We start from the raw sequence: 14,197 nt of genomic DNA on the forward strand, positions 1-14,197 counted from the left end.
AAAATCCATCATAAAAGTACTTTTCTCTCAAACCTTGGTGTACTTTGCTACTAAGAAGACAAAAGTGTCAAGAAAGCACATAATCAAGATGAAATATGAGACATAAGACCTTGACAAATCGAGGTAATTGTTTGTGAGCAGAGTATTTTTATTGTGTGTCATTTCAAATCACAAATTATACAAAAATTGAGGAAATAGTATGTAATTGTGTTTGTTTTTGTGGTACATAAAATAAATGACCAAATCTTATTCCATACACCGTGTGTGTGTGTGTGTGTGTGTGTGTGTAAATGTTTTGCTATTTTATCTAAATGTTATTCTCATAAATGGAAATTTTCCGCCAAAAATATGATTTTTAAAAAGGAAATTGAACACTGCTTTGACTAGCTGTAAAAACCGACAATTCCTTTATTATTTTTATTTAGATGTATAGTCCTGGTATTTCATCTTGTTGATGTACAAACCCAATAAAACGTCGAAAAATAATATTGTTACAGTTCAGATGTTTCACGCTCAGTCGCTTTTTGTATCACGGTCCTGTCGCCAAATTACATCCAGTGACGTAAAGGTACACCTTGACTACCGTAAATCCTAGAAATACAAACGCACTTTCAAAATGCTGAGATTAAATATTGCACAATAAAATTGATCTAACACAATCCCTGGAGTTAAATGTGTCATTTCACAGCATCGATTAAACTAAACATATCGATTTGTGCTAAAATAAACAAACTGCGCAAGAATGATGCGCTTCTACTAACCGATCACGGTATGAAGGAGCCGCAGTCCTCCTCTCATGTTTATTTCTGCTCTGGAGCTTGGCAGTCCAGCGACAAAGACGCGTTTAATCTCGTCTAAGATAATAAACACCGTCTGGTAAGGAACTGTTATAACAAATAACATGCAAATACGCGTAACATTATAGACTATCATAGTTATAATCAAAGGCTTGAGTTTGGTCGGATTCATTCATTTGATCCCACTTAATCGGACAAGTGTTCCTTCAGTTTATTAACTTGAGAGGATCGGCTTCGAAGGCACACGGTTAAATCAGTGTTCATGCCGGACTTTGAGCATTTCAGATTTTCCTACTCCAGAATGAATCCTGTATTGGGGGAGAACGTGTATCCGTTCCAGCAGAACCAGGTGACGGGCTTCGCAGACTCCGCGTCTTCGGGCCACTGGACCGATCCAGCGGGCCTTTTCTTAAGCGAACACACGAGTGGCATCGGGCAAGATGGGTTTGACCTAGGAGCTTTACCCCCTCCGGGAACACCGTATCTACACCTGGGCAACTATCTGCAACGGATGTCTCCACCTCCTCCTGCCGCCGCGGCCCTGCGTAACGACCTGGGTTCCAACATCAGCGTCCTCAAAACTCTGAATTTGCGCTTCCGCTGCTTTTTAGCCAAAGTGCACGAACTGGAACGCCGGAATAAAGTATTGGAAAAGCAACTGAAACAGGCTTTGGATAAGAGCGCGGAGTGTGTAGAAAATAAAAAGCCTTTAACGCGAGATGTTGGAGTTCAAACCGGCTTCGTTGGATTGATTCCTGTCAGGCCCGACTTGTTACCCATTCAGAACGCGAATGACACCGCATATCTGTCCGGAGCCTTGCTGTCACCGACTCTCAATAGCACCATCCTCCCACTCGTGTCCAATAACAGTACAACAATATTAGAAAATCTGAACCCATCCAATCTGACGGACTCTAATTCCAACCTCACCCCAAATTTCCACATCAGCCCGATTGATCCTGCTCCAAAAACATTCAGCAATATTAGCGCGAAGTATGTAAATACTGGGATCGGCTGTAGCAGCAACCCTCCACCCAGATTTCACCCTGGAACTGTGTGGTCGTATGATCAGAGGTTCAGCGCCGGGCGTGAGTCGCGGGTCTCGGGACCGGGTGTATCGTCGTGGGTGCCTCCAGACGGAGTGGGTGTCCAGATCGACACCATCACCCCAGAGATTCGGGCCCTGTACAATGTGCTCGCCAAGGTAAAGAGGGAGAGAGACGAATACAAACGGAGGTTAGTATGAGTGCTATCTATGTGATGTAAATGGAGAGCTTCATAGTGCAACTTTTACGCACACGTTTACGCGGCACTTTGCGTGGTTCGCAATTTCCGTAGTAGCTTTTTCTTGTTAATATATGATCTGTCTGTCTGTCTGTCTGTCTGTGTCTAGGCTATCGTTGTCTGTTTGTCTCTCTACCTATCTATACATGGATGATTGATGATTCTTTAATTTCGAGAACACAGCATATTTATTTATTTATTTAGGGCTTGTTAACATGTTCAAAATCATTTTACAGTAAACTCTAAAGAATGCTGGATTAAATACAACCCAGCGCTGGGTAAAATATGGACGAACCCAGCGGTTGGGTTACTGCCCAGAAGGCTGGGTTAAACATTTAACCCAACTGTTGGTTGGAAACAACCCAGCATGTTTTCTGTCCGATATTTACCCAGCACTGGGTTGTATTTAACCCAGCATTTTTAAAGAGTATACCTTTGTTAGGTGTCATTAAAACACATGTTTAGAGAAATTGAATTAAAAATCAATCCATTGTACTAACTAGCTAACATATTGTATAAGTTCAGGGCTTTTTCTTTCTTTTTTTCTGAAAACTGAAAAACCTCATTACCATCATGTCATTACCATAACAAAATATTATCAACCATGCATTATATTAAAGTCTGTTAATAAAGATCAGTGAATCCTGACATTCACACTTTTGTTTTAGCAGTTTAATTTCATCTTTATTAACAAAATCCTCAGGTTTTTCCCTCTGTGAGGTGAGATTACAGGTTAATAATAGTGTATCACTGAATATTCTTGCAAGTGCTCTAACAGGGCCTTGCTTATTCAAGCCTGTGGCCCTAATAAAAATCTAGTATAGTAGATGCACTCAATGAACATAAAACATTTTGTGGAATTTTTATGATGAATGTGTTTGCACTGAATAAGTGTGTTTGTTCTTTAGCAAGACAAGTCTGTTAGGGCTGGTTCTCACTCAACATTTCAGTCCCTCTTCAGTTGCCATTTTTGAGGCATTATGTAGTAGCCTTTAAATAAGACTTCACTTATTACTGAACTTATTAAATAATCACAGTAAAAAAAAATATACAGTGCATATCAGTATCAAAATTTAAGGGTTTTTTTTTTTACCTTAATGAGGGCATATTATTTCTAAACATATAATATCATGCTTGGGTTAGATACTTTGATATAATGCAAAGTGTTATAATGCATAATTTTGTTATTTTCAGTGGCATTTTTGCCCTTGGTCCCTATTACTTAACATGCAGTTTTGAATATAGTAAAATGCTATATATAGTAGTGGTTTTAATTGCATTCAGTAGATAAGGTTAAACAGTTATTTAATTTTTGAGGCTTATTTAGTAATCCTTTTTTTTCTAATTTTAAATATTGTAAGCTTTAATTGGAATACTACCTAATTCTCTTTTATTAAGTAGAATTGTTTTTAAACATTTTTTAGGCTAACTATATCATGTTATTTAATAGGTATTAATTTAATGCATTGATATTATCACACATGAATAAGTACTATTAGCATTAAATTATATTTTCTGCATGGTTTTAGAAGAATACATGACTAATAAGTTATGTTAATACTAATAAGTTATGTTAATACCCTGTATAACCCCTCCTCCCAGTGAATCTCTCTCTTCATCTCTCCATCTATTTCATTCCAATTTCAGCCGCCTCCCCTCTGCGCCTCAGCATCTGCAATGCAGTACTCAACTGAGTGCTGCTACTGCCAGGATGCCAATAGAGAATAATTCAACAATCTCTCTCTTACCTTCCCATTCAGACTCCCCAGACTACTACTAGCTGGCAAAGCCACTGAATCCCAGCCAAAATAGCACTTTTTATGTCAACAGTCAGTATTTCTGAAAAAGCTCTTGGTTGTATGTTTTCTCTTATGTTATGTTTTGTTGTATATGTGATGCAATGGCACCTAGTCTGTGGAATCGCTGATTCAGCTGTCTGTATATTCACTGGTGTGTTAAGAAGAAGGTTATGTGGATGTTATCTGAGTGTTACACTAACATAAATCACCTGCTCAAACACCTGCAGTGATACTGCAGTAATGGCCTAAAATGGAAGGTGTGTGTATGTGAACGATCCTGCACTTCCTGTCTCAGGCTGTAAATTGCGTCCTATGCGTACAGTCTAGTGACATGTTACATAATGCTTGCTGCACAAAAAAAGATGATTTACTACATGAGTAGAGTACTACCAGCCCAAAGTGTTAGATCATGTTACATGACAGACTATTTTAGCTGAGATTCACTCACTCTTAGCTGGTGGTTGCATTTTTATAACGTGTGGAAGTGTCGAGTTTCATGTTTACTTTCGTAAAGATGTACAGACTCAGTTTTGAGTGAATTTTTGTTTTACCAAATACATTTTTTATTCCTAAATTAAGTTAATTTAATGATATATTTACAGATTTTTATGCAAAGTATACCCATGCAAGCCATTGTAGGACTGTGTACAACAGTACAATGTATATATTTAATTATCTATTTATTAATATATAAATGCATTTATTATATTTCATTTAATAAAATTACATTTATTTGTCAAATGTAGTACATTTAATTTAATAAAAGTATGTAAGCCATTGTAGGAAGCATTACAATCATTTTTTTTTCAAAGTCAAAGTATACAACAGTACAGCCCATTGAATGGACATCAAAATAAATATGGCATTTACCCTCATTAAGGTCAATTCTATTTGTTATGCCAGTGGCTTAGAAATTACACATTTCCCCTTTAAAGTATTTAAATAAATAAATATATTAATATATGTATTATATTTTATTTGATGACGTTATAATTTTAATTGAGCCATAGTACAAATTATTACAGTCTGTTTTCTAATAGAAAAATGCTTTGAAATGGGCATCAAAATAGATATGGATATTGAAGTAAAAAAAAAAGAAATTTGATGGTTTGCCAATTCTGGTTTTATTATTTATTCTAGATGGGAAGAGGAATACACTGTGCGGGTGGATCTACAGGAAAAAGTTGCAGAGCTTGAAGAGGTAAAACCCAATCAATTTAATATTTAAATTAATTAAAATAAGACTCAAATTAATTTAAGACCTTTTCCACTGTCTATACTGCATCTGATGGCACGTGTGTGTGTGTGTGTTTCAGGACCTACAGGAGAGCGAGGTGTGTCAGGATGAACTTGCTCTGAGGGTTAAGCAGCTTAAAGCAGAGCTGGTTCTGTTCAAAGGTCTCATGAGCAATGTGAGTTAATGACAACATTCATATGACCTGACCTGAAAAATACCTAATTTAGCCAATATTGTTTATTCCAGTCAAATGATGTCCCACAAATGTCTGAGTAATTGATCCTCTATTTCAATTTGCCTTGTTCTTTCTTTCCACTCACTTTCACATCCTCTCTCCTGTAGAATCACTCTGATTTGGACAGTAAGATTCAGGAGAAGGCCATGAAAGTGGACATGGACATCTGTCGCAGGATTGACATCACAGCTCGTCTGTGTGATGTAGCCCAACAGAGAAATTGCGAAGATATGATTCAGATCTTCCAGGTTTGTCTTTCATTGTCACTGTTTGCATTTGCAGTTACATTAAATATATTAGACACAGACATGCCTTATTTTCTGTATGTTTGTTTATCATTCATAGCTTCCCGGCTTTCTCAAAGACTTTTAAGGTTTTCATTTTTTTTCATGTTTTATTCGGGTATTCGTGATTTCCAACAAGTATGTCAAATTTGGACTCGTCTGACCATAGAACACTTTTCCACTTTGAAACAGTCCATTTTAAATGAGTCTTGGCCCACAAGACACGCCAGAGCTTCTGGACCATGTTCACATATGGCTTCCTTTTTGCATGATAGAGGTTTAGTTGGCATCTGCTGATGGCACGCCGGATTGTGTTTACCGACAGTGGTTTCTGGAAGTATTCCTGGGCCCATTTAGTAATGTCAATGACAGAATCATGCCGATGAGTGATGCAGTGTCGTCTGAGGGCCCGAAGACCACGGGCATCCAACAAAAGTCTTCTGCCTTGTCCCTTACGCACAGAGATTTCTCCAGTTTCTCTGAATCTTTTGATGATGTTATGCACTGTAGATGATGAGATTTGCAAAGCCTTTGCAATTTGACGTCGAGGAACATTGTTTTTAAAGTATTCCACAATCTTTTTACGCACTCTTTCACAGATTGGAGAGCCTCTGACCATCTTTACTTCTGAGAGACTCTGCCTCTCTAAGACATCCCTTTTATAGCTAATCATGTTACAGACCTGATGTCAATTAACTTAACTAGTTGCTAGATGTTCTCTGAAATTAGCTCATTTAAAAGTCTAAAATATCTCAGTTTGAACATTTATGTTCTCTATGTTCTATTGTGAATAAAATATTGGCTCATGTGATTTGAAAGTCTTTTAGTTTTCATTTTTATTCAACTTTAATAAACGTCCCAAAACTTCTGGGATTCGGATTGTATACAATAATAAATAAGCTTTCCGTCGATGTATGGTTTGTTAGGATAGGAAAATATTTGGCCAAGATACAACTATTTGAAAATCTGGAATCAGAGGGTGCAAAAAACTCAAAATATTGAGAAAGTCACCTTTAAAGTTCTCCAAATGAAGTTCTTAGCAATGCATGTTACTTATCAAAAATTAAGTTTTGATATATTTACGGTAGGAAATTTACAAAATATCTTCAGGGAACACGATCTTTACTTAATATCCTAATGATTTTTGGCATAAAAGAAAAATAGATAATTATGACCCATATAATGTATTGTTGGCTATTGCTACAAATAGACCCGTGCAACTTATGACTGGTTTTGTGGTCCAGGGTCACATATGTAATTTATTTCATATTTAATACTTACTGTTTGGGTCAGTAAGAATATTATTTTTAATTAATTAATCAGTGACAGTAAAGACATTCATAGTGTTACAAAAGAGCTGGACTTATAATAAATCATACATTTTTTAATATTTTAGAATAAATCAGCAAATTAGAATGATTTCTGAAGGATCATGTGACACTGAAGACTATATATTCTGTGTTTTTAATTTTTATTCATATTACTGTTTTCTAGCAAGTAGCCACACCTCCGTCAACCTTGACCCGCCGTCCTCGAAAACCAGCACCACAGACTAATGAGAGCGATGAACCAGTTAGTATCTCTGAAAGTGAGGAGAGTGGGAATAAGGAGGTGGAGCTTTGTTGCTCATCAGCCAATCAGATCAATGAGGAGATGCAGAGGATGCTCAGCCAATTGTAAGTGGCGCCATTGAACGTCTGAAATTTCAGAGAATGCTGTGGAATAATGAGTGCTGTTAATCAGTTTTACTCATACATAATGATATGCACAGCGACTAAATAAATAGTACTTCTAATGAAAAAAAATGGTCTATTAAAATGATAGTGTTGCTGCATTCTGGTTTCTGTTGTTATTTTGAAGATCACACACTCAATTAGATTTGAATTCAGACTGCATCTAATCATTTAAGATAATAACTGTTTGTTCTTTTGCCACAGACGTGAGTGTGAGTTTGAGGATGACTGTGACAGTCTTGCGTGGGAAGAGACTGAGGAAACTCTGTTACTCTGGGAAGATTTTCCAGGGTACACCTTCAGTGTTGAGAACCAAGGAGAAGTACGTTTGTCTTTTATTGATTTCAGCTCCAGTGATAGACTTTGAAAATTTAATTGACATGATGAATTTATGTATAAAATGGATTATAGATTATTCCATCTCATATTTTTTTTTATTTGATTTGCTTTATTTTTATATTATTATTTGTTTTCTTATCCAAATCTTTCGAGCCAAGACAGAAAAAAATGCCCGTCACACAGGCACAATATGAAAGCGCTCATGCTACACCTATCATAGTTTGGTGGTTTTTGTTGTCTCATCAGTTTTGCTATAAAAGGCAAACGAAGGAGGGAAAAAAAAACACTTGACAGTTGCCATTTTATCTGCATTGATATATTTCATCTGAATGTCTCTCGCTCACTGCACAATATTTTCATTATGTAGAGAAAGAGCTACAAGACATCTCAAACTTAACAGTTTTTCTTTTGTTTCACACAGCAGGAGGAGTCCATAGAGGAAGTGATAAAGGACACAGAGTCCCTTTTCAAGTCCCGTGAAAAGGAATATCAAGACACCATTGACCAAATTGAGGTGAAGAGTCTTTGCTTGTGCCCAAACATCTACATGATGTTTTTTTTCTTTACTCTGCCAAACACATAATAGCTTTTTATCAAGCAAGGCCAACAACATTGAGAGATGTCTTGACAATATTGTGTGATCTTTTAAAGGATGGAAAGGGTGCCTCTTCTAGGAGAGACAGTTGTAAAATGTGACTTTTTGTTACTTAAAGTTTGTGTTGTGTTTGTATGTAGTTGGAGTTGGCAACTGCTAAGTCGGATATGAACAGGCATTTGCATGAGTATATGGAGATGTGCAGCATGAAAAGAGGCCTGGATGTTCAGATGGAGACCTGCAGACGATTAATCACTCAGAGTGGAGACAGGTACACACACACGCTCAAGGACTTCGAAGAGAGACTAATCATTATAGTCATGAAGTCGGGTCAGAAGTGCTCATAAATAACTACTTAAAAAGGCTGTTTTGACTTGTAGTGCTCAATTAATGGACTGTTTTCTCCCAGGATTTGTTGCTTTTCATCAGAATCTCTCATTCCTGACCAATCATCATAAATTTCACCAAACGTAATGTGAATTAAACATTAAAAAAAAATTGTAAAAAATAAATTATTTACAAAAAATAAGTTAATTAAATCCAATTCTTATTCCATTGCGTTTCCTACTAAGAGTGATGTTATTAAGGATTTGACTTTTTTCAGATAAACAAATTAAATAAATAATAAAAGCATATGCTTCATTTGAAACATTTTGAACAGAGATGAACACATTTTTAATAAATATAAAATTAGTTTGGTTAATTTTTTGTAGTTAAAGAGATGAAGTTAAATTAAGTTAAAAGTGCATTAAATATATATATATTTTAGTGCTGTCAAATGATTAATCACATTCAAAATAAAAGTTTTTGTTTACATAATATAGTTTGTGTACTGTGTATATTTATTATGTATATATAAATACACACACACACATACAGTATGTATTTAGAAAATATTTGCATGCATATATTTATATTCATATAAATATATATAATATGTAAACATAACATTTTTCTTAAATATATTCATGCAGTTGTCTATATATATATATATATATATATATGTGTGTAATAAATAGGCCTATACACAGCACACACACACATATTATGTAAACAAAAACTTTTAGTCATGATTAATATTAATTTATTAATTTGACAGCACAAATATATATATATATATATATATATATATACACAGTGCCCTCCATAAGTATTGGAAAAAATAAAAAGAACAGCACTTTCAGAGATCATCCCACTCATTGATGTGAGCATAAGTATTGGGACAGTTGAACATAAGGCAAATATAAAAGATTAAAAGCTATTATTTAGTTGCAGATCCCTTGCGCACAATCACAGCAGTGACCCATAGACATCACCAGACTCTTTGTCTCATCCTTTCAAATCCTTTTCCCAGCCTTTAATGCAGCCAATTCCAATTGTTGCTTGTTTTGGGGAGTTTCTGCCTTTACTCTCCTCTTCAGCTGGTGAAATTCATGTTCAATCGGATTTAAATCTGGAGATTGACTTGGGCAATCTAAGACTTTCCATTTCTTTGCCCTTATAAATTCCTTGACTGAACTGGCTGGGTGTTTTGGGCCATTGTCCTGATGCAATATGAAGCACTTCCCAATTAATCTGGTGCCATTTTCTTGAATATTGGTAGGCAAGATGGTTTTGTACCCTTCCAAATTCATTCTGCTACTGTCATCATACATTAAGTGATCAGTAAAGTTGAGAGGGCCTGTTCCAGAGACAGCCATGCATGCCCATGCCATGACACCACCTCCACCATGCTTTACAGATGAGGCTGTATGCTTGGGTTCATTTGCAGTTCACTTTTGTTCTCCACATTTTTGCTTTCCCATCATTTAGATAAAGGTTCATCTTTGTGTCATCGTTCCATAAACACAGCCCCAAAACTCTTCTGGCTCACCTTTGTGCTTTTTTGCAAACTCTAATCTTGCCTTTCTATTTTTGGTGCTGGTCAGAGGTTTGCATCTTGCTGTGTAGCATCTGTAATTCTGTGTCAAAGTCTCCTGAGGACAGTAAACCGTCAGAACATCACCCCAGCTTTCTGGAAGTTGTTGGTGATTTTACAGACACTCCTTTTAGGTTTCATTTTCACAGCTTTTATGATTTGTCTGTCATCAACTACTGTTGTTTTCTCAGCCGATCAGGTCGTTGTTGGTTGCTGGTGTCGCTGGTGGTTTCCAAACTCTTGATTTATCCATGCCCTAGGCTTTTGCTATAGCTCTAATTGACTTCCTCTTTTCTTTTAGCATCCAAATTGCTTGCTTTTCTCTCAAAGTCAACTCCCTCGTCTTCATCCTAGTTTGTGCATGTCATCATCAAATGCAAGATTCAGAATGCAGAAGTAATGGATATAACTGATACGACAGATTCCCTGCTTTTAATATCTGAAGAATGAATGCAACAGGACACAGCTGATCACTTAGAAAGACCTGAGAGGCAACTGTTCCAATACTTATGCTCACATCAGATAGAGGGATGAACTCTAAAAGTGCTGAACTTCTTAGCTGGTAGAACATCTATGTGTTGAATCACCCGATAATAAAATGTGACATTCTGTAGTTTTGTCTCATATTCATCTTTTAATCATATTTGTAAATGTCTTGACTCCACAGCCAACAGAGCAATTTTGTCTTTACTGTTCCAATACTTTTGGAGGGCACTGTGTGTATATATATGTATGTGTGTGTGTGTGTGTATCATATGAATCATATCATATGTATATCACTTTTAGAATGCAAAACAAAAAAAACTCACATATATATATTTTTGGCTATTGCTATAAATATACCCCAGCGACTTAAGACTGGTTTTGTGGTTCAGGGTCAGCGAGAGAAAGAGAAAGAGTTTTTTTGTTTTGTTTTGCGTTCTAAAAATGATTATTAGAGATGCAAAAATTATGTGTAAAGATTTTAAATTAGCTGCAACTGAAGGTGTGATTGTATCAGTGGGGCTTGGATAACAAAAGTGAAAAATGCATTCTTAATGTTAAATAAAAGTGCATTCTTAATGTTATTTTTGACCCATTCACCCTTTTGTTTCTTTCTGTGGAGAGTGAAGCCACATACATGTTTATTTCTGAATGGAACACACCCTCTGTCGTCATTCATTGCATCTCCCTTCTTTCACAGAAAATCTCCTCTTCTTGTTTCGGTTGCTGTGGAGGAGGGAGAGAATGCGGAGAAGGAGAGGAAAAAAGCAACTGCGGCAAATTCTGACAGCACTGAAGTGTATAATGACTTGCAGTCTAACTCTGCTGGCCCGGACCCCACATGGAAAAAGGCTTAGGAGCATTTATATCCCTCCAGCACCACAAAAATAGCTGCAATTATAAATGTATGGCGGTTATCATTTCATAATAGAGACTGTGATGCTGCAGCAAGAATACACAGCAAATGGGTTATATAGTTACCTTCTGAAAGGCAAGTAACCGTGTGTGGTTTCATTAGTGCCCTCTATTGGAATACACCGTTAATAGTCCAAAAGATTCATTATTTGCACTTCCAGCATGTAGCATTAGATTAATTCTGGCCACAAATATGAGGCCGGATGTGATATCACTCTTTCTAGATTACATAATTGTATTTATTTTTATGCAGATAAACACCAGGGTCATTCCTGTTATGTAGTACCTCTTGAACACTGTAATTTGTCATTTAAGGAAGATATTTAAATGAGGACTTTAAGGAATATGTTCTAGTTAAAAAGGCACTTCGTTATGATATGACATAATTTCCTGAAAAATTATGTCAAAAAGGAACTGGCATTTGTTAGATGATTGGAAAAAAAACAAAATTTTTTTGTTTGCAACATTTTGAATGGAGAAAGAAAAAAATTAAGGAAACACCTGAAATATTTCTCAATTACCATTGTATCATCAAGTTTTACTTAAAATGATATATGAAACTATATATGAATTTGACTAAATTAATTAAAAAGGATTTAACATTTGAATCGCTAGTTATATAATATATATATATATATATTAGTATAGCAAACAAGACACTTTTTAGTTTTTTTTTTTTTTTTCGATTAACCACAACAATAGGGTTTTTTAACCTTGGATATTCAAATAATAAAAGCAAGTTATTAATTTTTGAATAAGCACTTAGCAGTTTATGCATCAGCTCCCAGTGATGTCAGCGATATGACAAGTGATATTTAAATAGGTCTGCAGTCAACGTTTTGCAGCTCTGAATAGAGATCATTTTGGGACCAATGTTTAGTGCTCAACACTTTGGCGTGAAGTGCACACTGAAATGAAGTGTGTGGGTGTCTGCTTTCATTTTCTTATATATTCTGTGATTTTGTGCCGTGGATGAAGGCCAGATGACTAATCGTTGGCCTTGTTATTTGTGTTTCTTGAAGATGTCTAAATCTTTAGCGTTGTGTCTTTATGCGCTGTAAGCTGCCTTTGATCTCTTTGCCTCAGTCAATGTCTTGAGCCATTTAGTTGCATTAACATTAGTCAAATAGAGATGCTCAAGTGAATTTCATTAGATTTTCTCTTTGGGAGGACTAAGTGCTGCTGAGGGCACTGCATTCCACATTATTCCACTCTCTAAACTGAACTTCTAAGCTATTTATCTATTTTTATTTGTTTAATTATTTATTTGAATAAAGAGGGATCTCAATATTTATTTCACAATTTTAGCCAAAACAATTCAAGACTTCAGAGTCTGAAACCAAAAGAGCAGTTTCAGTTCAAGGACTAAACAACTGGATTTACTTTAAAAACATTTTGTTATCCCAACAAATCACTTATTGATGAAACTTTACATTCATAAATCTAATTATGAGTCAGTATGCTGGATATTTCTGTCTTTTGTTTGCTTTATCTTGTGTTTTGTTTCTATATTTATCAAGTTATCAGTGCTTTTCTGATAATTACTGGCAAAACACACGGTAAAGGAAAAGCTCAACTAACATATTTATCAATGCCTGGGAGATTTCTGGAAGTTTATTGTATTTATACTTGAAGGCACTTGCTGAGGCGTTTACTGGCACACATCTGCTTCACAACCTTCATAATAATGCTAACAATGTCTGTCTGCTTAACTCTCATTAGCAGCAACATGTAATAGTTGTAGATATTTCCTTGTGGATGTAAACCATGGAAATAATAGAGCTTCTTCTGTGATTATTCAGTCATAGCCTACAGTAAATTACCATGCCAACTCATGCAGCAGTGTAGCTATGGTTAACGTGAATGTAAGCAGGTCTGTGTGAACTGCAGTGTACAGAACAAAGTGATATTTTGCCATTTATTACAATCTAAGGTCATGGGCTCAACATGGTCCTAAGTCTTAGTTTGTAATATGATGTTAAATGAAGTGGTTGATATAAAAAGGAGAACTGTAATTTGATGAATGTTTAAAACAAATGTTTATCAGTTATGAATAGAATATGAATTAGGGGCATTTTATTCCTCGACAAAATTGTTGATCAAAATATTGGTGGTTGTGTGAGGCAATGTTAGAAAAGGGCTTCTAAACTCTGCTGTTGGTTTAGGAATGTTTTTGTGCAATAGAATACTATTTATTACAAATATGAAATTGTTCTGATTCTAGATATCTGATATCTAGATTTATGAAACTTGAAAAGATGGTCTCAAACCAGAAAATGAAAAACTGTACAGATATTTAGATGGACAAGCTGAAAATAAATTATTTTAGTGAAAACATTACTTATTCTCTGATCTTATTTGCATGAAGTATGTTATCTTACTCTAACGTATTAATTATAAACCATTGTATTAGAGGAAGAATGTTTTTCAGTAAATTTGTAATTTGCATAAATTTCAGTGCATGAACTGAAGTATTTATTTGTTCATGTATAATTATTTTACATACATTATTCTTAATTTAACACATTGAATATATGCACATTTATTTAAAATAGTGACTTTTTTGATAATAATAATT

The 14,197-nt window shown here is 35.4% G+C and overlaps 1 protein-coding gene across 1 annotated transcript; it reads left to right on the forward strand.

Moving 5' to 3' along the window:
• The first annotated feature begins 808 nt into the window (after positions 1-808).
• Positions 809-13,958, forward strand: iffo1a (intermediate filament family orphan 1a). Its single transcript, XM_079381648.1, has 9 exons — positions 809-2,033; positions 5,021-5,081; positions 5,197-5,292; positions 5,460-5,600; positions 7,131-7,312; positions 7,574-7,691; positions 8,130-8,222; positions 8,444-8,574; positions 11,405-13,958. The coding sequence occupies exons 1-9, from the start codon at positions 1,060-1,062 to the stop codon at positions 11,559-11,561; spliced, it is 1,953 nt and encodes a 650-aa protein (XP_079237774.1). The 5' UTR covers positions 809-1,059; the 3' UTR covers positions 11,562-13,958.
• The last annotated feature ends 239 nt before the right edge of the window (positions 13,959-14,197 follow it).

Source organism: Barbus barbus (assembly GCF_936440315.1).
Source record: "Barbus barbus genome assembly, chromosome: 27".
NCBI classification, from domain to species: domain Eukaryota; kingdom Metazoa; phylum Chordata; class Actinopteri; order Cypriniformes; family Cyprinidae; genus Barbus; species Barbus barbus.

What these genes read in the sequence shown, in the direction of transcription:
- iffo1a (XM_079381648.1), top strand. Translation starts at nt 1,060, where the DNA reads ATGCCGGACTTTGAGCATTTCAGATTTTCCTACTCCAGAATGAATCCT. An exon ending in CAGAGGATGCTCAGCCAATT is followed by an intron (nt 7,313 to 7,573) that starts GTAAGTGGCGCC and finishes CTTTTGCCACAG; the next exon opens with ACGTGAGTGTGAGTTTGAGG. An exon ending in ATCACTCAGAGTGGAGACAG is followed by an intron (nt 8,575 to 11,404) that starts GTACACACACAC and finishes CTTCTTTCACAG; the next exon opens with AAAATCTCCTCTTCTTGTTT.